Here is a 22315-nt window from a genome sequence, read left to right as displayed (position 1 = left end):
ATGTTTTCTACTCTCATTTGAGCTAATGGGAGATTTGCCTTTGTCCTCACTTAAGACAGTGTCATTTGCTTCTCCATTTCATTTCTGAGTGATGGCTTGTGCTGATGTTTCACCTTGCTGTTCCTGAGTTCTGGGCACATTTGTAAGATAAAAAAAAAAATAAAATGTACTGACCATGCACATGCTTCTTGAAAACTCTGCTGTATGGTTCCTGCCTAGGAATTGTAATCACAAGCGATTACACAAACTCACATATTAAAAGCAATCCATCTGCCTGCAGAACAGTTTTTATGTACTAATGACATAGGGCAGAATGCTTAAACTGTGGAGCACAGCTCCTTCCCCCACCACTGTCTTTTGCATGATGGTTTCAAAAGGGAGAGGCAGCACTTTTTAAATAATATTAAAATTCACCATCCTCCATCTTGCTTAACCTTGAGCAGTTATTGTAACAAACTGAATGGCCCATGAAAACAGCTCCCAAAGTGAAATAATACTTTCTTTGATATCAGGATTAGTAAACTGCTTTTCAACACCTACATATGGAGACCTGGTCCAAATTCTGAAGGCTATTTACATGTTCAGCAGCCCTAAACTTACAATGATTCTGCAATATTAATGCATAAAAATCTCCCAAAGCAACACTACAGACTGACAAACTGCTGAGGGGCTTGGGTCCTACAGTGACTTGGTTATATCCTGAGAGGAGGAACTGTAAATGTGTCTGTGATCAATTGTATGGATAATTGATCCTCTGAAATCAATTAAACACTTGTTGACTTGCCTGTTTCCAGTTGCAGTTGCCAGATTAATTCACACAGTTCAACACAACAGACAGTCTGAGTGCTAAATTAGTGACTCCTATTTGAACTCTTCATCAGCAAAAGGATAAACGATGTGTTTGTTTCCTTCAAAGATTTGGTCACTGCCTCTTTAAAATTTCAGTGTGTAATACCTTCAGGTTCTCTTTTATTAATTCAAAGAGAGCTCACTGTGGAGGAGCATTTTTCATTCTTACTTAATCATCCACTTTTGTGTTCAAGCCCTAATCCTACAAACAACATTCAAGCCTTGTGAACTAGCTCCATGTTTATAGATGGAAGGTAGCTTTGAAAGAAAAGAAAAAAAGACTTCCTGCTCTGCAATACTCCAATCACGTATTTTCTACAGTGTATTGGAGACACCTGTAGGCACACAGCATTTCCATGCACCAAAACCACAGCATCTGATGCAGAAAAGATGTGTGGTGTGAGCTTATGCAGAATTAGCCACTTCCTAATCTGGTTTTCCCTGGGATGAACTATCATCAGAATTCCTGCCAGGATTTGGTGTGAGAGGACAGAGCACAGATGCTAATGTGACCCTAATGTTTCCCTAAGCTCCCCTTGGCCATGGATTAGCTGGACACTTGTCCCACACATTCCCTGAGGACTGTGAGCAAGGATTAATAGCCAGTCACCATCCTGTTCATTTTCCTAACTCTACAAACCGTGCCCTCATTTGGCACAAGCTAGCAAGTCTCTCAGGGTTTCAGGAGCCAGTTTACACCAGCTGAAAATCTGGGTGTCAACAACTGCTTCCTGAGAGTGTTCTGCATGCTGCACTCAGGCTGTGCTTGTGTGCTCTGCCACACAAGGAAAAGATGAACCCAGAGCTTGTTTGAAGGCAGGGTGTAAAGGTTTAACCCTCTTGCTCCTAAGATAGCACACATCCTTCATCAGCTGGATCACCTCTCCACACTGATGCAGTAAATGGCAGAAAACCTCTTTCTCCTGATGCCATGCAGGGCAGATACACACCAGGCTGTACCTTCCTGATATTTGAAAATCTCTCCCACAGCATTTCTGGGTGAAGGGCTTCTGTGAGAAGCCTCCCTTAGCATTGCTGTAGCTCTTTTTGCCCCTAGATCTGCCATCTGTGTATTTGCACGTGGGTCACAGGGGCTGAGTCTCCTGTTCTGGGCTCACCACAGCAGATCTGTGTCTGCAGAGCAGTGAAACCCCTTGTCCTGGATTTCTCTGGGCTCTCCAGGCAGTCTGACCAGTCCTTAACCTGAACCCATGCTCCTCCTGCCTGTGGCTTCATCCCTGCAAGGGAATTTTCTCTAGGCTCTCTTTTCCCTTCCAGCTCGTGCTTCTTTTTCCCTCTGTGCCTGCCACACTGGCGTGGCCAGCTGCCCTCCCTGCCTCCAAGCCCTCTTCCCAGGCTCTTTCCAGTGCTGTGATTAACACTTAATGCTACCTATCAGAGGAGAAATCTCCTACTGTTTTTCCATTTAGCCTCTAGCAGGTTTATTGCAAGTATTTGAGTGAAAGGTTACTTTCCTCTGTACGGAGGTGAAGTAATTATATGTTCCTGTGTGTCTTCACACTGCTCCAGAGCCATGCCATTCCTTATTTCACTGTAGGGATGCTGCTTGTGCACCTTGGTTAGCTGTGAGGGCTCTGCTCCCTCTGTGTCAGCACTGAAATCTGCCAGCTGGAGCCTGGAAAAGCGACCACCCCTCACACAGATGGAGATAGTGCCATGACTTACGGCTTTTTTTACCCCTCTTAAGTAGAATAAGAAAATGGTTTTCCTGCGGAAACTGGGATTTAAGCGAGCTCTCTGCACTTCATCAGGGCTGGATTAGTCAGCTGTTCTATGAGCTTGATATTAAAAAGGGTGGTTGCTTTGCTGTGCAGGAAACCACAATGTCACTGGGAAAAAGAAAGAAATATAAAACATAGGTGGGGAGAAAAATTCCAGCCGTGATGAAGAGGTACTCGTACAAAGGCACAGTCAGACGCTCTCGTTAGCTGCATCATCCTCACAGCAGAAGGGCAGGACCAGGCATTCACCTGTCCCCAGGGCCTGGGGATGTTTGCATGCAGCAGGAATGGCACAGCCCTCGCTGGGAGATGGGGAGCACCTGCCTGGGAAGCCCTCGCTGCAGAATGGCTCAGGTGAGCTGCAGGTTTGCTCCTGCAATGTCCTGCCTGTGTGTACCTGAATCACAGAAAAAAAACCATCCCTGTGTGTGTGAGCAGCTCTGGGTGCTGCAAGGCACCACCCGTGGCAGGGTGGCTCTGCAGTGTGTGCACAGAAATACATATATATATATATGTGTGTGTGTGTGTGCATAGATATAGATCCATATGCCCACACAGAGATTTGTTTGCACATCCACCTGCTCAGGGAGAGCCTCTCTGCTCTCCCCAGGCTGCTCACTGATGCTCTGGGTTCAGGAGAAGCTGTGCTCTGACACAAAATCTCAGCCAGCACTGGCAGGGTGAGGCACACGCCTCCCCTCTGCTCCCTTCAGCCTCTGCCCTGCAATGGGAAGGAAAACTGGTAATGGGATCTTCTGTGCCTGGGTAAATGAATTAATTACTCTGCATGGCTGCTGCCAGCTTTGCTTTTGCTGCCTCTGAAGTCAGCACCTCTCAGGATCTGGCTGTGATTTCAGGGTGGTTGCAAGGGCGTTTCAAGAAGACATGATCTGGACAAAACAGAAGCCTAAAATATTTCAGTGAAGTTAGACTTCTCTCCCCCTTCTAGTTTTTTAATAGGACATGTGATATTCGGTGACTTTTTCTGAGCTTACTAAATGGATGTCAATAGGGAGGAGAGGCATTTTTTCCTCCCTACAAATGAAGTCATCTGAATTCACCAAATAAAAATAAATATGAGCTTACTGCTTGGTTCCAGTGGTGCTGCAGAAGGACAGGGCTATAGATTTTCCCAGGAGTGTGGAATAATTCACCAAGGCTGCTCGTTATTCATATAGACAGTGAATTAATAATATGGGACCCTGAGATCTCTTCTTATCTAGGCCGAAGCACAGCTAGAGGGATGAGAAGCTGACTCCTTGGATTTCAAAAAGCATTTTTCCCCCTTTCTTCAAGAAATAAGAATTGATTGAAAGTATTTTCACAGAGTGGGAAAAAAAAGAGGCTTTCTGGTGATACCACCTAAAGTACACATTAGATAAATAGAAGACTATTGGCTTTGTGACTGTGAACTGTTTTCACTTGATGTAAGTGCTGATAGATACAGGATTATCTCTAACAAAGCATTTACTAAGGACCTGACCCAAAGTCAATAGGAGTCTTTCATTTGACTCTACAAGGTTTGAATCCTGCTTTCACTCCAGGGAGAGCCAGGAAGTGTCTGTGCATCCCATGCCCACCCCTCAGCTGGTGCAAGCTGGGGTGGCACCAGTGCTGTGGGAGGATGCAGAGGACCAGCACCAGAGAGGCAGAGCTGCACCTCTGCCCTGAAGAAACACTCCTGAATTATGGATGCTTGCTCCACAGCCAGTATCTTACCCATAATTTAAAAATAAAAATAAATGAACTGATGTCAACAGGGTGGCTTCACTTACTGTCTGCCTGAGGAGTGACAGACCTGATGGGACCTTGTGGTTTGTGGGTCCTGGGTGAGAGCAAGCAGGGCAAAGAGCAGCAAATGGAATGTGAGCTGTGAATGTCCTGCTCTGCTCCAGCTATTGCAGATGGCAAAATAAGGATGAGCAGCACCCATCACCCAGTAGCATGACTGGAGAGGTGTGAGCTGCTGGCCCAGAGAGGCATTAAAAGTGTTCCCACTGGTCAGTGAGACTCATGTTTGGTTTGGTAGTGCTGCCCTGACAAAGTGTGATGTAAATTCACAGGACCACATGGTGGCTAGTGATCCTCAAACTAATAGAAATCTGAAGTATTTACATGAGTGCTAATATATCATACATTTTGGAATGATCTGGAACTTCAGGTGATCCAAAATCAATCTGTGAAAAACAAAAATATTGGCTTGATTTGATTTTTCTGTATCAGTGAATGATTTCCCTTTCCCATGATGCATGACTGGTATAAAACAGGACAAGAGCAAACCATGGAGACTAAACCACTAATCCTGCTGCCTGAGAGTTAATGCTTCAAATCCTGTGCTGCAGAAAACATGGAATGGGATCACCTCACATGTCTGCAGAGGCCTTTCTTACAGGTACAGTTTAGAGGGAGAGATACTGCTAAGCATTTTAGTAGCACTTTCCTTTTTCTTTATTGGTTTTCACCAGTGTTAAACCCTCCTCATTTCCTATAAGCACTGGCACTATGCACAACCTGCACAAAAGTCCCTTTGTGGCTGATTTCAAAAGTCAGTGCAGGTGCTTTTCTGTTATTCCATATTCTGTGGTCCAACAAATTTCACAGATAATTATGCAAGAAATATGAGGTTGCCTGTGAAAGAGTTTAAAATAGCCTGGAAGAAGATTGAAGGGAAGGGAACAGGAAAATGAAACATTAAAACAAAAATGTGTGTCTGAGAGCATTGAATGTAACATAGTAAACTCCAGTATAGATGAACAAATTATATATTATTCACAAGCCTTGAAGAACACACAGACATAACCACTACTGACTCTCCAGGATGGTTCAATACCACTTTAAAGGATATGGGTCAAAACACAATATCCCCAGTATAAAAGTGACAGTATTAAAATTATAAGTATCTTTTTTTTATAGTAATGATATGACAAAGGAATAAAACGTCATCCCACAGGAGAAATTGCTGCACCAGTGACAGCAATTTCTGCTGAGGCACCTGAGGGCCTTCATGAGCCCACTGGAAATGCTGGACTTTGCTTTCCCCAGAAAAGGGAACCTCTCAGACTCCTGTAAGACATAGTGAAGTGAATCCACCTGGGACTTGCTCGGGAGAGGTATCTGGGCAAAAGAAGAAATTAATAATATCCATGGCAGAGAGCTGAACAGCCTGATGCCCGTGGTATATGCTGTAGCCAAGTGGCAGGCAAGATAAATTGTAGAGAGGGAAAGGGAACATTTCAAACCATCCTTCAAACAAAAAGGACCTTGAAGTAGCGAAGGGAATCATGAAAGTAAATGTGCAACAGAAAAGGCAAAGAAACAGAAACTGGTGTCTGTGTTTCATGGCAAGGTTTAGCTTTTGCTTTGCTCCCACTGCTGCTACTGCATAATTCACTGGTGATGGAGGCAGCTTTTAGGACTGAATGAGCCACAAGGAATCATTTGTGACTTTTGAAGCTGCCACAGCCTGGCCTCACTCTACTTTATTAAGATGAAACCCCAAAGAAAAGGTTTGCTGGACTTGGCAGGAAGTGATGCTTGGGAATACACATCAGCTTCATGCCCTTCATAGTACAAACAACCTCAGCCTGAATTTCAGCCCATGAAGGAGGAGGACTGCCTGCCAAGCCCTGTGCACTGGGATGGTCAGATCTCACAACAAAAGGGACCAAAGCACCATTCATCACCCCTGATACTTATTTCATGTTAAGATGACTCCTACATATAATTGTATTCTCTGAAAGAGAAAACAAAGCCAGCTCTCCCCAGCCCAGTTGTGTCCCAGAGCAATCGCTGGTAGGAGTGAAAGGCAATGCAATCTCTCCTCTGCAACACGGCATCAAACTGGCAAAGCAGCAGCCTTGAGGTGCTGTTTTCTGATGAAATTGAACTGGGAAACACAAAAAGCTCGGTCCCAATACCACTAAGTCACAGTTTGGCAGGGCAATACTCGGGTTCAGCCTGTTTTATGCACACTAGTACATAGGCATGGGGTGGAGCTGGCTCGAGGTGATAACCAACAGGCAAACTGCTCACAGCAGTCTCCCAGTCCTCGTCACCTCTCAGAGGTGATGTCTCTGTTTGGGTGTGAGTATATTGCTGCGCTTCAACACCTCTGGATATTTAATTAGGACCCAAGCAAGATTTCTTAGTGACACATTATGGCTTGAAATTATATACATTTACACGTTCTAAATAAAACATAGTGTGAGATTAAGTGGTCTTAATCCTTTCAATATGGTAGATAAAGAAGGTAGAAAGTTGCAGGTGACCTTTTGAAATGTTCTCATATACAAAATAAACAGCAAATTCCAAATCTTTGTGTGAGTTAAAGCACTGACATCAATGGCTCTCCAATGGGAAGTTTGGGAGTTTGTCTTAACAAGAACAGAACCACCAAATTGGAAAAAGTTCTGACTTAAACCAGGTCAGTATGTCAAAACTCACAAAGCAAAGTCTGGGATAAAACAAAGGCCAAAGCAAATGTCCCTTGGATTAATTTTTACCAGCAGCATATTGGGCTTTTGAACCGTTCTCCAGCCATCTACAAAAGCAGCTATGGGCTGACTACAACAACTAAACTTGAAAGGGGAAGACTTTCCTTTGTAGTTCACGTCTGCTGGCTTTGAAGTCACAGCGAGTCTTACCAGCAACTTCAATGCCTTACACTTTCATATTAGCCATTGTTTTATCCTAACTCCTTTCAAAATTCCAGACAATAACATTTCTCTTTATTGTAATCCTGACAGAGCAATTAGGCTCCAGTCCACACCTGCACCCGACTTTTTTCTTAGCACAGCACTCTTTGAGCTTCTCTTCTCTGAACAGAGTTATGAGAGCTGAATTAATGGTGTCTCTGCTCTATCTGCTGCCTCTGTGTTTCATGACCTGATGAAGAACATGAAATTCTTCAAGGCTTGTACAGCTGATCTCTGGTTACAGCCAGCTGTATTTTTCACCTACCGTTTTATGAGTGCTTAGCAGAAAAAGAAAAGCTTCTTTTTATCAGGGTAATTAAGCAATAACAGAATTACAGGATGTGGACTAAAGTAATCATTCACAGGTGCATTCAATAGCCTGGTTTTAATCATGAGTTCAGAAGCTGAATTGCATTCCCAGTGTAACAAGCTATGAAACACTGCTTCATAATTTAAAAATTTGAGTGCCTTTTTTAAATAATATTTCCTTTTATATCTTTAATATATAAATCAGATATCCACATGCCAGAAATACCTGCTGAGAAAACACGAGCTTCTGATTCCTCTAAGGCAGCCACTCTCTCAACTTTTTGGTGTCAAATCTGCAAGAATGATCTTTATCTGCACAATTCTCCATTCCACAACACCTGCCAATATTCCTGTCTAACTACAACACCTGCCTGAGCTACACTGGACCACTCCCTGTTCCTTTCTAATTCCTTGGCAGCCTGGGATTGAGGAAAGGTACCCAGAAGAGAATATTTTTCACAATATTTGTTTGTAAAGCTCCCCACTCTTGCTTGGGGCAAAGCTGAGTGCCAAACACAGACCAGCAGGGGAAACTTTGGGTGCTTCCAAAACTGGCAGAGACACTTTCACCCATGGGATTCCACCATGGAGAGAATGAGGAGAGCCCAGCACAGAGCCTACAGTGCCAAAACCAACCCGTGGCCCTCTGAAGCACCTGTGGATTGGTACAAACAACCTTCACCAGAAAAAGCAGCGAGGGATTTTTACAAGACACTCCATTCCACAAAGCCGCTGCACTGAGGGATTCTGCAGCACAGAGCAGCTTCTTTGGGAAGGGTAACTAATGGGATTAGTACCACTTACTTCCCATCTTCTTATGTGATTTATATTTTGCTAAGAACTTCCCAGCCGTGGCTCTCTCCCCGATTGCTGTGTGGTTTCACCTTGCAAGGCTGGCAGGGGAACCCCAGAGAGGAAAACACCCTGTGGAGCTAAACCTGATGTGAAACCCAGACACAAATAACATGGTCCTTTTTCTTCAGGAAAAAAACCAAACCAAAAAACCCCAAATCCCTGTGACAAGTAACAGCAGCAGTGATTTCAAAAGGCAAAGGTTTTTTTTTCCAGCTTTCTGTAATGTTTGTTTCAGGACCAGAATACAAGATTCATTTATTTATGTTGCCACTGACTTTCCAAATGACTAATTAAATCAAAATGAATGGCAGTTGTCCTTTGAAATATTTATGAATCAAAACGAATGTGGCACCACAGGGGCTCCGTGAAGTGAGTCAAGGGATGATTTTGTCCAGGTATTTATCAATAATAAATCGTTTATACTCATCAAAGCATCCATACTGGGCAATATTCTCAAAGTTTTCAGGTAAACCTTAACATGACCCACATGCACAGAACTATGCACTAAAGTGGCAAGAAAGAGGTTTAAATATATACTTATTTTTGTGGATGTTTCTATTTTGTTAAATAAAGAACACAACAAAATTCCTACACAAAATCTGTAGACTTACAGCTTTCTACTGGATGGTACACAAACAGAAACATATACACAGGAGAAGCTACTTGCCATCAACACAGGAAGGTCTGTTTCTTGTAGTCCCAGCCACTTTCCCAGGTAGACAGGAGCATTTTACTGTTTGTGATCTTTCCTCAATTCGATTCTTATTACAGCATCTGTGTGCTGCTATAACTTCACACGTTCCTCCTTCTGGCAAAAAAAAAAAAAAAAAAAAAAAAAAAAAAAGAAAAAGAAAAAAAAAAGAAAAAGAAAAAAGAGAATATTGACACTCTGATTAGGAAGAGCAGCAGTGGCTAATCAAAGCACCCTGGTGTGCTCCTGTCTGTGCCTCTGCCCAGCTTCTGTACAGGTGGGATTACAGTTTTATTTCTAAATAATTTTTTTTGTGTGTGTGCTCCCAAATAAGCCAGGTACTGCTATACTATAATTTTTAATAGACAATGTACATAAGTGTCTCTTGCCTTTCTTATAGTAGAAGTTTCTATGACATCCACGTAATTTTTGGCCTAAAAATAATGTTGTCAGTATCTGGGCCTGAAGAAACGTAGGTAAAATACAACAGAAAATGTGCAACTACTGTTGGCAGGTTTTATGCTTGTAATATGACAGGCCTCTTCCCCAAACATTTTCTCATACAAGGACAGAGACTAAGAGAATCCATCCAGAAATGAGATTTTTCTCCAAATATTTGATTCTGTGCTAGTACTCAGCCCTTAGGGAATGCCAATGAGTCTCTCCAGGTTACAGAGTGGCCCAACAGCACCTCCCTTTGCTCCCCCACTCACTAAATTGGCAGTTTTAAGGCAGGAAACATTCCCACTGTGTGTGAGATCACCAGGTTTAATTAGTCCTCTCCCTGATTGTTCTTTATGACCATTTGCAATATTTTATTAGACGGGGAGCACAGAGGAGAGATCAGCAGATCCTCTGTGCCTTTGGGCTGGTGAATGCTTGGTGCTTGTGCCATGTGCTGAGCACAGAAATGCAGTGCCAGGTGTGCCATTCCCCTTCACCCCAGCTCTGCCGTGCAAGGAGACACCACCACAGTGGGCTAAAGCCCTGCCCAGGTCATTTCTCCACTCCTCAGGCTGCATTTAGCTCGTAATCACTGAGTGTTTCATGGTGTCAGGCTGTTCCCCACAGATATTGGCTGCTTTCTGAAATTGCAGCATAAATTTGGCAGGGTTTGTTTCAGCTTAGTACAAAACCTCATGTGCTGCCCACTAAAGGGCAGGATGTGCAATATTTGCTAGAAGAGCTTCATTTCTTCATGCCATTAAGAACTGCTAAGTGCACAGTGCTTTTACTACAGCATAAACCACATTACTCATATCTTTGGCTTTCATTCTTTTAGAGAGAATATTGACAGCTTTTGACACTGTGTGCTGTGTGGCCAGGTAGGAGGATAAGTGTGGAGATGCTGATCCTCCTCTGGCTGTGAACAAGGAGTTTTGGTAGTGGTTTGGGAGTCATTCCCTACCAGGAGTGAGTCCTGGTACCTGTGGTTTCTACAAATGTGGCATTTTTAGTGAAGCACTGGGATGGGAGGGCTCTGCCTGGTCTGATGTTGCTCATATGATGGTGTCCCATGGTGGAGTTTGCAAGCATGAGATTAATTCAGTAGTAAATATTGAAGTCACCTGGAGAGATGAGCTGCTGCACCTCTTAGTTATTAGGTGCATTTGGGCTGCTGACACAAGCTTTTTGACAGCCAAAAAGTGTCAAAAAAGAGAGATCCCAACAATTCAGAGAACCACCCTCTAACAAACGGTCTGTGAAGTGTCTCTGAGGAGTAAGAGGAATTGTGATAATCAACTCAACCCCAAATGCTTGTATTTTCTATGAAGTAATCCTTCACACAAACTCCCTGTTCCCCTATCCAAATCATATTGAAAGTAATGAAAAGATTCTCATTGGTTTAATCCATCTTATGGTCATGCCCTAGGAGAAGAGAGATTTGTGATTTTATTGATTGCAACTCCAACAATAAAGATAATGTACACAGTAATAAGCATTTCTAATTTTAGACTACGTAGACTGTGTGGTAAATATCTGTGAATAACCTAAATGCTTAATTTTCTCTATAAATTTGCTGTATGAGTACTAAGAACCACATGACCACATCTTGCTTATTTGGTTATTTATTCAAAATAATGGGTTGCGGTGGAAGAGCTTTATAACACCTTTAATTGTTATGTGGAAGCTCAAGTTGCTGGAGCAGTAAAGAATTTAGCTCAAAGTGTAGTTGTTTAGGAGGGGAAAACCATAATGAAGCTATAAAAGCAATGAAAAACTGCTAGACAGTTAAATACATTAACTGGAAGTTTTATCTATATAGTCTATAAAAATATGCAAATATTAATAATTACAATCATACAAAGACCCCTTCCAGTGCTGACAGAGAAGAAAAAATCCACCTCACATGGAGAAAATTCTTCATGTTATACAGCCTGTTTTCCTGAAAAATCTGCTAAGTGGGCTCAGATATTTCCATTAGAGGATGTTTAGCCTATGGATTCTCACTGAGTAACATTACAAGCAATGTATTCTGCTGGTATGAATTTTACCAACCATGCATGTACACAGGAGACTTTTACAAAGATGAATACAAAATGGGAATAGAGACAAATATAAATGGACACAGTGAGAATAGGAAAAAAAAAACCTCATTGAAAGAGCATGCTCTTTACTACATCATTCACAGAAACATATATACCACAAATATACTGAGGGTGGGAGGTTCTATTTAAATCTACTTCAGCTGCATAAATGAGGAAATTAATTGAGTGGGGAGAGGAACAAGAATCCATCTTCAGTTTCCACTGAAAACCACTCATTGTGTTCAGATAGATAGGAGAAATACCTTTGTATTCTGTGATTTTTATTTTTTATTTCCAGCTTTCTTCTTTTGGGGCAGGGGGCTGGAGAGCACCAAGAAATGCTCTCATTCAATATCTGATGACTTTCCTGAGTCATTTTTTTTTCTCAGTGGTTCATCTGGATTATGGGAAGACCTGGCAAGATATTACATGGCTGGGAGTCCTGAAAAAAAAAGTGAATTATTGACCTGATAGACTGTGAGTGCAGCAAAAGTTTGAATCCTTGTCATAAACCCCACAAATGTCTCTGTTTTTTGGAAGTTTATGGTCTCTTGAGCTACAGTAGCTTCTGGCTTTGATTCCACAATAATAGCCTCATCCAACTCATTCAAGTCAATAGGGGATTTGCCATTGAATTTAAAAGGAGAGGAAAGGAGCCTAAAAATCCTCCAAGTGTCTTCTGAATGTAATGTTGACAGTTACATTTCATGAAGTGGCTGTTTTATCCACCTGGCATTTTTTCCCTTTTAATAATTCCCTTCTGACTCAAGAAAATCAGATTAGGAATGGAACTGCAACTTGCAGATCAGGAAGAGCATTGATCTTCCTTCAAGAATGTTCAGAGATTAATGAAAATGTCCTGTCTTGACTTATATCTTCTTCACACACCAAATATTAGCAGGACTTGATAGTGGGAACAGATGATCCTTTCTGAGCACTCAGTTCACAGGAGGTCCTCAGCTTTGCACAAGGGAAATGTGACAAAACAAGAGGGACAGAACTGCCTGCCAGGAGGGTCCTGGACTCTTGAGATGGCATCTGTGTCATTGCAACTCTGCTCATATTTCCTAGCCTTCCAGAAATCCTTAATCTGCACAGATTTAAAATAGAAAACTGTAGAAATAATAGATCATTCTTCCTGTAAAACAGGGACAGCTGTTTGTTACTCCTGCAAACATTTTAGTTCTAATTGGAGGACACTAAACTCCTGAAATAATGCTCATTTTTGTCTCTGTTATAAAGCCACCTTGAGTTTACACACCACAGAGTGAAATATTTTATCATAAGCATGAGTCTGTTGTGGGAGGCTGTGATTTAAAATATCTAATCACCTATAAGGTCTGAGTGCATGCCTGGCAGAAGCCAAAAAGCCATCTTCTAGTCATCTCTGTTTTTTATACCTCTAGCTAGGAGGTAATAATAAAAGCATATTTTGCACTTCAAAATTATAACTTGCCTCTGCATTCCAGCCAAGCCTGAACTTATCAGTAAACAAACATAAAAAAGGCAAACAGCACTACTGATTTGTGTTATACATTGTGGAAGTCATTAACTATGACTCAGGTAGCAAAACTTATATGTTCTGTCTTTGACAGTGATGACAATTTAATAGTATTTGACTCTGCTGAGTTACATGGAGCGTCCTGCAGCAATGAGAGAGGTTGTTTATCAAAATGATAAACATGTTTTCATTTCCTCCTTGGCTGCATGTATGTGATCAGAAGTCTAAGGCCATCAAGAATTCACTTACTCTGGCCACCAGACAGACATTAAGCTATTCAGGACCATCTGTGCTTGAAATGAGTTCCACTTAATGGACCTTCCTAGGGCAGGTCAATCATAATGAATGCATGTGTGCATGAATGCATGAGCAGAGCAGAGCTTTGGTGAGACTTCTTGGGCTGTTTGGCGCTGGCACAGACGGCTGACAGATAAGATGTGCCTTTCTTCTCGGGGTCATACGCCCAGCCATTTTAGAATTCAGATCCTCTGTTGCATTTGCTTCTAGCTCATTGCAAATGCACCTCACAGCCTAATCCAGATGAAGGTTATTGTAAGAACCTGTTCGTGCTACTTGTATAAAAAAATAGTGGTGCCCAAACCACACCATGGGCTTTCCTGGCTAAATTCTGCCTCTGTTACACCACTGGTAATTCACTATGGGAATACAAGCAAAAGAAATAGTATGGACCAATTTTATCAACATTTCCAAACAGTTCATTAGGACTATAGCTGGTTTGTGATAGCTCTATTTATTTATTTATACAGCTTTAAGTGTTCAGTCTAAGTGCCAGTGCTATCACCCTGCTAAGGTCATAGACCCATATGTTATTCTGAAAATGCTTGAGCATATGCAGATGCTACTGCTAGACCTAGGAGAACAGACAAAATTTAAAAGAGAATTTAAGTTCTATAGACTCCAAGCAAATGTTTAACAATGTGACAGCAAAAATTCTTCAGACACTTGTCGACTTGCTGAAAAAGTGTTCACAGAAACTAATGGATAAAAGAACTTGCACCCTTGCCACCCCATGTCTTTATAAAACATCCAAGAGAAAGGAAAAACAGCCCTGTGACAGCTATTTTATTTCACATTTACTATAAAGAATTCAGGTTTGGGGGCTGCAGTTTAAGAGTTTTCAGTTTGAATAAGCTTTGGAAACTTCCCAGGTGTAATTAATACATTCATAAGCTTTAATCAAAATGTTTATGCCAGCTAATGTGCCAGAACTACAGACTACACAGCACACAGGGGAAAATACTATACTTTACTTTAAGAAATAATAAACCACTACTATGGAACTTACCAAGCAACATTTTTGCTTCTGACAGGAATAAGTAACAGATGGAAAAAAAAAAAAGTCTCATGCTACACCACAAGCCACTTCACAAGTGAACAAATAAAAGATTTCTCACAGCCTCAATGCAATTACACTCCAATTTTTCTTTTACATATAATCCAGTAACATTGTGTATCTGTTCCAGAAGGAAAAGAATCAAGCTTACAGGATGCATTTTCAGAGCAATCAGAGAGGGCTTAGGGTTTTCACTCATTTTCACAAGGTTAGGGTTAACTGCCATCAATGAAGTCACAAAAACAGATGAACTTGGCTCATAAACCTGATGTAACACAAAGGCACCATCAAAAAATTGACCTAAGTATAAACCATCAGCATTACTCCTTATTTATTTTCCATTATGATAACTGATACAAATAAACTGATGAGCTATTCTTTATAAGTGGAATTCCCGTTACCATGGGAATTTGGAATGCTCCACACATGCTCTGCAAGTCCCCTGATATATAGTGGAATTTTTTTTTTTTTTAGCCCAGTGAATCAATATAGACTGCAGTGGTCTGTTTCCTAAATTTCTATTTCTATTTTCATTAATAGTCAGTATTTTGTTGTTCATTATGCAAGATTTGTGTTGTTATTTTCATTTTGGGAAGACTCTATGCAACAGCAGCAACATTAGTGACTCCCACTGTGGGTCATTAAGTTTTGGTTGGGATATAATTTCTTTGAATGCTGCTGCTGTGAAAGGGTTCTGGAGGCACAGGGTACCCCCTTAAAGAAACTGCTGCTCCTCTACCAAAGCCCAGAACAAGAGGACCATGGCTACTGAAATTTGTTTTCCCTTGGAAATGCTCCTTGTGCTAAACTTTAAAACCCCACTGAGGTTTTTCTGATGTCCAGGTCATTTAAGAGAGCACTCCTGGAGGTCCCAGCTCTGAGAGCCCAACATTCCTGCAGGGTGAGACCCCAGCTCCTGTGTCACAGCACATTTGAGTAAGAGATAATGAGATTGTCTTGCTTTGTGCTGGCCCATGGTCAGTCTGGAGAAGAGGTGCTGGATGAAGCAGGTCAGTTACCTGTGAAAATTCATTTCACACTCAGCCAAAGTTCTGATAGATTCTGGAGTGACAATTCCTGGCCTAAGAGGATTCTAATGTGCATTCTCACAGGCATCTCTGGTTATTTATCTTAGAAATTCTTAAGTTTCTAAGACTAATCTTGACTGAAAAGGCCATTTTTATGAAATCAAACTTTTCTGCGAAAATGAATAACAAAAGAACTTCTAGAGGAAACCTATATCTTTAAAGTATTTTGTTCAGCAGAATGTTAATATTTCAATTTAATATTAACTTCTTTTTTTCCATTTGTACTGTATTTCCCATTCAGTATAATAGGAGAAGCAGGGATATGCAAAGCTCTAATTAGCACAAGGATTTGTAGTCTTTTACAGTTTTCTACTAATGCTATCTTCCATCAGCCACAGGAGGCTTTTTATCTGAGAGATTTACAGATTCTTATACTTACACCCAGAATAGAATAGACTCTGATCCTCACAAACTGGTTTACTCACAGAAATTAAAAATATGTGTTTTCTGTAAAGGAGAAATGGTATGGATTCTACTCTTGAATTCACAAGGAAAACCCAGAGCATACCAGCATGTGAACTGTGCTTGGATCTTGGGCTGGCTTATGGATTTCCATATCAAACCAATATACACACCAGAGAATAGGTTTTTCTACTAAAGAGCCTTGCAAATTGATCTCCTGAGAAATTTGCGCAGGACCTTATTCTTATTCATATTAAAAAAAAAATAATAATAAAAAATCTCTTACAGATGAATCAAGGGGAAAATGGTCTCCAGAACAACAAGGCAGCCTTCCAGCAGCTCCTGCCTCTGGCACAGTGCAGCTCCAAAGGCAGAGGAATAACCAGCAAGGCTGAGGAAGGCAAGGGGTGACAGGGCAAGGGTGGCTGGAGAGGAATGCTGATGAGGAATCTGCTCCCAGCTCTTATTTAAGCAGGGTTATAAGTCGTTTTAATTAGGATTTTGCATGCTTGTGTGCAATATACCCCCAAAATGACAGAATCTATTAAAAAATCCCACCTCTTGTGGGTGGAGCTGTCCCTTCCAGGGCCATGCCCCCTCCCCACAGGACTGATGGCTTTTTTGTCACAGGGAATATGGCAATGGAATTGTGATAGGGACTATCAGCACTCTTGTTCTGATGAACTACAAGACCCAGACATGTAACTCACGAGGCAGGCAAGAATCCAATGTTCTCTTAGTGGGGATCCTCTGTCTTTTAATGAGATTTTTTTTACTTCAAAGGGAGGCCAACTTACAGCAACTTTGAGAAATGGAGGTTAGAAATTGGAAGTCTTGGTGGGATTTACAGCTCTGGAATGCCATTAAGAGATGTGTGTGAAGAGGCAGGACTTAATTCAGAAAGGGAAGAATGTTACTTTTGAGAAATAACTGAAGTTCCATATCAAAAAGTAATAAGCATTATGACTCTAAATTTCACTGACTTTCAGTGAGATATGACACTCCTAGAGGTCTATATCACTTGTAAATAGGATGTCTTGGTCTAAATGATGTATGCCAGGAAGGCTGAGCATAAAATCTTGTAAGTACCTTTAAAAAAAATCACGCTCTTAGTCACTTGGGTGGTTTGGAAAATTTAATATTTGATATGTCAGGGAGGATAAAAAAACTGAGTTTGGACAAAATAGATGTAATATGCCTGCATTGACTGTACTCCTCCTATAACTTAAACTGCAGGCTGCAGTATAAACTAGAGATTAAAAAGACCTGCGGTGCTATTCTGATCATTGCTTTGCAGCTGCACAATTCTCGCCCAGAACAAATTTTCTAGGTATCAATGCTGTGGAGAAATGTACATTTCTGCTGCTTAACAGAAAGGAACATTTGCAGTATTGACATCTCTAGTTCCTTGCCAGAGAATAGTGAAAATCCAAAGTGGAATTAGGCCTGAAAATACTCTCACAATAAAATTTGAGTGAACCACGGAATATTGTTCTTGGAACCTCAAAACATTGTTCTAAATGCTGCCAGCAAAAGTGTTCAAAGAATCAGTGTTAAGTTTCAGGAAAAAAAGACGGGACTTCTCTCTTTTTGGATGGAATAATTAAGTTTATAAGAAATAAGTGATTCAGTCACAGCTGCTGATGAGAAATGAATATAAAAATGTGCATGAGGAGAGGTTGCTAAGAAAGGATTTAGAAATTATTCTATGTCAACTATTCAAGCACAGCTTGGTCCTGACAGAGTCTCACTTATGCCCAACAGGCTTTCCCCCAAACACCAGATCTCTAAAAGTGCTTAATACATTTATTGAATACCTTCATTTCCAAACTACTCCAAACTGGAAAACCATATTAATTTTCCCTTCAGCCTTAAAAGAGACTCAAAATTTCTTACTATGCTCATGATGAATCTTTTGCATTTTTCATATGGTACATGAAAATGTCACACTTTCAGGACTTTTAAAAAATATTTATAAAATAATCCACGGATTACAAGGCAACTCCACAAAAACCAACTTTCAAATCCAGGCTCTGAGTCATCACTAAATGATTCAGGGATCTTAAATTCTCGTGGAAAAGCAAAACAATGTTGCTCTATACAGTTCATCATTTGATATGATGGTTGCAGATAAAGTCATCCCCAGATAATTTTATCCACCAAGGTGATTAGCCTATGGAGAGCCTATGATGTGTTTACTGAGCACAGTAGCACAGTTTATGGTAATGCTCTTGTCATGCTTTATAAATGTGTGAGGTGCTTTTATGAAGTAGTTAGATAAGGAGTGGTGAAAGTAATGTGATCCATAAAGAATGCACAGTGATGGAGAGCTGGGATTGCAGAGATACCACAGACAGACTGATGGAGAGAATTATAACCAGTGCAGAGGCTGCATTAATCTTCCAACGAATGGCAATAAATAAAATAACAGGAAGGAATGATTCTAAACAAATTTGGCCACTGTATAAAACTGAGATGTCAGGGTGGGATCAAAGTGGAGATGTTTTTAATGGGATCTCTTACAGATGAGTTAGCTTTCCATATGTCAATAACATTTTCATGGATGGGGTTGACCACGTCCTACAAAATCCATGAGAAGGAAAACAAAGACTGCAAGTTACAGCACATGCAAGCAAAAGTCAGTGTAAGGTGTGATGAGCAGCAGCAGTAAATCCTGTCCTCCGCAGCAGCTGAGCAATGCCAAGCAATCACTTCCCAGGCACTTTTCAGTGGACAAGTGTGCCCATTATCCCAGCCCATATATTTCTAGAATTATTCATACTGTGACCGCCAGCAGCTGGTCCTGTGTTTGAGCAGAAAACGATTCCTGTGCCAGGAACTGGCTGCACAATGGTGCAGAAGGACAGAGGGTGGGACCAAAGGCTCAGAAGCAATCAGTTGTTTTTGCATGGAAAGCATTTTACATTGCATTCATTATCCACAGCAGAAGAACCTGGTAGTCTCCAGCCTAAAGAATTTATAGCACATTCATTTCTGAACCTTACTTAGCATCAAGCACAGTCAAGCACTTCAGTAAATGTTAGGGACTGGGTATGTGAGCAGCAATATTTTAACTTTCAGGCTGCTATACCTCAGTTATGAATTAACAAGTCAAGGAATTCTCTCTCAAAAGAATCTATTTTAACTTTAAGGCTTACTCTACTGTGATTATGAATTAGCAAGTTAAAACATTCCCCCTCAAAATGATCTATTCCCTCCAGACATGATTGAGCTGTTTTACTTCTGGTCAGGACCAAACCATGGCTGAGGAAGAAGGGGAAGCAGAGGATGAAGTGAGACTCAGACCATATTGTTCTCAAAATTTACTCATCAGTGCAGCCACTTCTGTGGGAAGCCTCAGTGGGAGGGTGGTTGCCTCCTCCTCACTGAAATTTTAAGTAAGGGGACAGTGGTAATATTTAATTTCATTATAACTTTTGGCACCTCTTATTTTCTTCTTTTGCTTTTGTTCTGGTGACATTCATCTCAAACAAAGCAAGTCTGACTGATTTTCTTTTTTTCTGTATTACTTTAATCACTTACCAAACCTCTCTTCTCTTACATTTTTCCACAGTCACTATCCTGAGCTGCATTTTTTTTTTTGCATGAATTTCCATGTTTTGATGTCTCTCTCCTCCCTATTTCTGTTGATGAGCAATATTTTATTTCCTGACACCTTGATTTGCTCTGTCTTTCCGCACCAGCTCTCTGCATACAATTGTAACCCTGATTTATTCTGGTTCCCCAATCTCTCTCTCCCCCCTTTACCTTTTTTCCCAACTGCATTGAATGTTTCTCTCTCTGACAATTTCTTTCTCTTCTCTCTGGAATCTCCTGATGAACAACACAATGCAGTACTGCTTCCTAATAATTGATCACCTGGCTGCTGTTCAGATTTGTGCTGCTCCTTTGAATACATGTGCAATTCAGATCACTCTGTTCCTTTATAATGTGAATAAAAAGAGCTGCATACTCGAGCAGAAATACAGGAAGTCTAGTGAGCAAATAATTTCCTATTTTGAAAGCAACATGTGACACATTACAACATTGGCTTAAAACTCATATTAATTTTTTTCTTTATTAGTTAAACAGTAGCTGGGGAGCTCTGCAGTTAGCAGAACCTAAGAGGCTGGGCAGAAAACACATTTATTTTTCTCTCCTCTGTTTACTGTTGGTGATGATCAGTATTCATCCAAATGTTATCTAAGAGAATTTGGAATCTGATTTTTCAATTAAAAGTTGTTTTTTATACAGATTTCTTTAAAAACTAAAACATTTTTAATGAAAAATATTGACATTTCACTGGCCAATGTCAAAAAAATTCAATTCAAGATAAAATCCCTGTCTCAGTGTGTGCTGTAATTCACATAACTACTTTTAGCAAATGATTCCCAGTTTCCTATATAGTACTACAGCCAATAAACGACACCACACTCACATCATCAACAAAAAGGGGAAAGTAAGGAATTATTTAAGCTACGTCTCTTATGGTCACAAAGAAACCATTTTGCATTAAAATAAAAATAAATTCAACTTTTGTTCCAAAATAATCCAAGTGATCTAATCCAGGGAAATAATGCAAAAAGAAACAATGATACATGCACGTGTCCTGTGCATGTCCTGCAGCTTGCTGAGGAGAAGCAGCGTCTCTGATGTGCTGCAGATTCTGTGCTAATTCCAGCACTGACTCCAAAAGGTCCTTCCCTCAGCTCTTAGACTTGTCCTGATTCATGTCCAGCTTAGTCCATTTTTTGTCCACCTGGACAAACCCCATTTCACTCAAACCCCAAGGTTTTGCTTCAGAGAGCTCAGGTTTAGGTGCCTTCCCACAGGGTTCATGAGGATCCAGCTCCAGGTGAGCCCCACCAGAGAAACGACCCCGATGCTCTGACCCCTGCCTGCATTTCCAGCCTTAAAAGATTTGGATAATGTTTGCTATAAACTGGGCTCTCATTAGAAATAAAAAAAAAAAAATTGAGAAAAGCCTGTAAACTAGAAGTAGGACAGCTACTAACTCTCCTTAATGGTGTGCTGGTAATTAGAAGCAGAAGAGGTCATCTTGCCCAATTCTTTCCCAGTATCAAAAATGTTTCCCTCCACGCACTCACAAGCATCTTGCTCAGTTTATTTTCACATTATTTAAGCAATTGGACTTCTGCTGGTGCAACAGGGGATCCTTTGAAGAAGCCATTCTAGTGTTTAATGGGATCTACCATTGGGCTGAACAGAAAAAGAATGTTCTGTTTTCTTTTGCTCAGTTTTTCTCATTAGCACTAATTGTGATGCTATGACCAACTGAACACAACTATTCCCTGTTCCACATTTACAGATGTCAGATATGTTTCAGATGGTCATCACATCCCCCATCATCATTATCACCACTTAGACAAGCTGTGCATTTGCTGCTTCTCTTCATCTTTCTTCATGAGCCTGTCCCCATCAACTTACTGATGTCCACAGCTCTTCTCAGCATCATTGACTTCACTGATGTTTTTAAAATTCCACTATGTAACAATTTCATTATTATTAAAAGTGATAGAAATTCTGTGCTGTAAATTGGATGAGTATTATTATCTCCATTTAAGAGAGAAAATCTGCCCTATTTTCCCAATCCAGCATTTGTCTGTACTCAGCTCTTCAGTATTATTAACTAAAACATAGACAACCAGCACAAGTTAATATAGTTTCAAGAATATTTGATCACCAGTGTATAAACTACCAGATACATTGGTATTTATTACTGCCTGGGCACGTCAGCACTGTGGAGATGGTCAAGGAATAAAAAACAGGGTGTAGAAACAGAGACAGATGCTCTGTAATAGAAAATCCAGCCAACAGTCTGAGATGGAAGAGGAATGCCATATCTAATTGAAACGGTGCTCTGTGTTTCCCAGCAGTGTTCTCAACAAGGAAATACACTAATACCTCCTGCTCTTGGAGAAAATGCCATCACTTTCCCATTTTTTCCATCCCCACTGTAGTAGCTGGCAATTTTCAGCATTAATGCCTGAATACTTCTTTTCCCCAGGTATATTATTTCATTTTTCTAGCTACACTCACATAATTTCCTGGGCCTTCAGATTTTTCTGATCCTTTTTATTATGAACCTTGAACTTCAGTGACACACATGTGTTGTAACACATATTTTACTATCACTAGTAAATTGGCAGAGGCTCTGTTTCCTGTGAGCCACAGCCTGGATAAAGCCATCCCCAAATATTTCTTTTAAAACCTGAAAGATGATTTTTTGCTTGGCAGGAAACTGAACTAGCACTTGCAATAGCCATGGCCCTAAATGGGGT

General features: G+C 40.8%; 1 protein-coding gene across 2 annotated transcripts in view; it reads right to left on the bottom strand.

Moving 5' to 3' along the window:
* Positions 1 to 22315, bottom strand: part of TAFA1 (TAFA chemokine like family member 1) — a 219641-nt gene that overhangs the window by 33740 nt on the left and 163586 nt on the right. Inside the window, exon 3 of one of the 2 annotated variants that reach the window (XM_058845354.1) lies at positions 9117 to 9257. In XM_058845354.1, the coding sequence (XP_058701337.1) occupies positions 9117 to 9257 (141 nt within the window). The remainder of the gene's footprint in view (positions 1 to 9116; positions 9258 to 22315) is intronic. The other variant, XM_058845355.1, reaches the window with a different exon arrangement.

Source organism: Poecile atricapillus, chromosome 9, assembly GCF_030490865.1.
Source record: "Poecile atricapillus isolate bPoeAtr1 chromosome 9, bPoeAtr1.hap1, whole genome shotgun sequence".
Classification (NCBI taxonomy): domain Eukaryota; kingdom Metazoa; phylum Chordata; class Aves; order Passeriformes; family Paridae; genus Poecile; species Poecile atricapillus.
The sequence above is the reverse complement of the archived record's forward strand: the minus strand, read 5'-3'. Positions and strand labels throughout refer to the sequence as shown.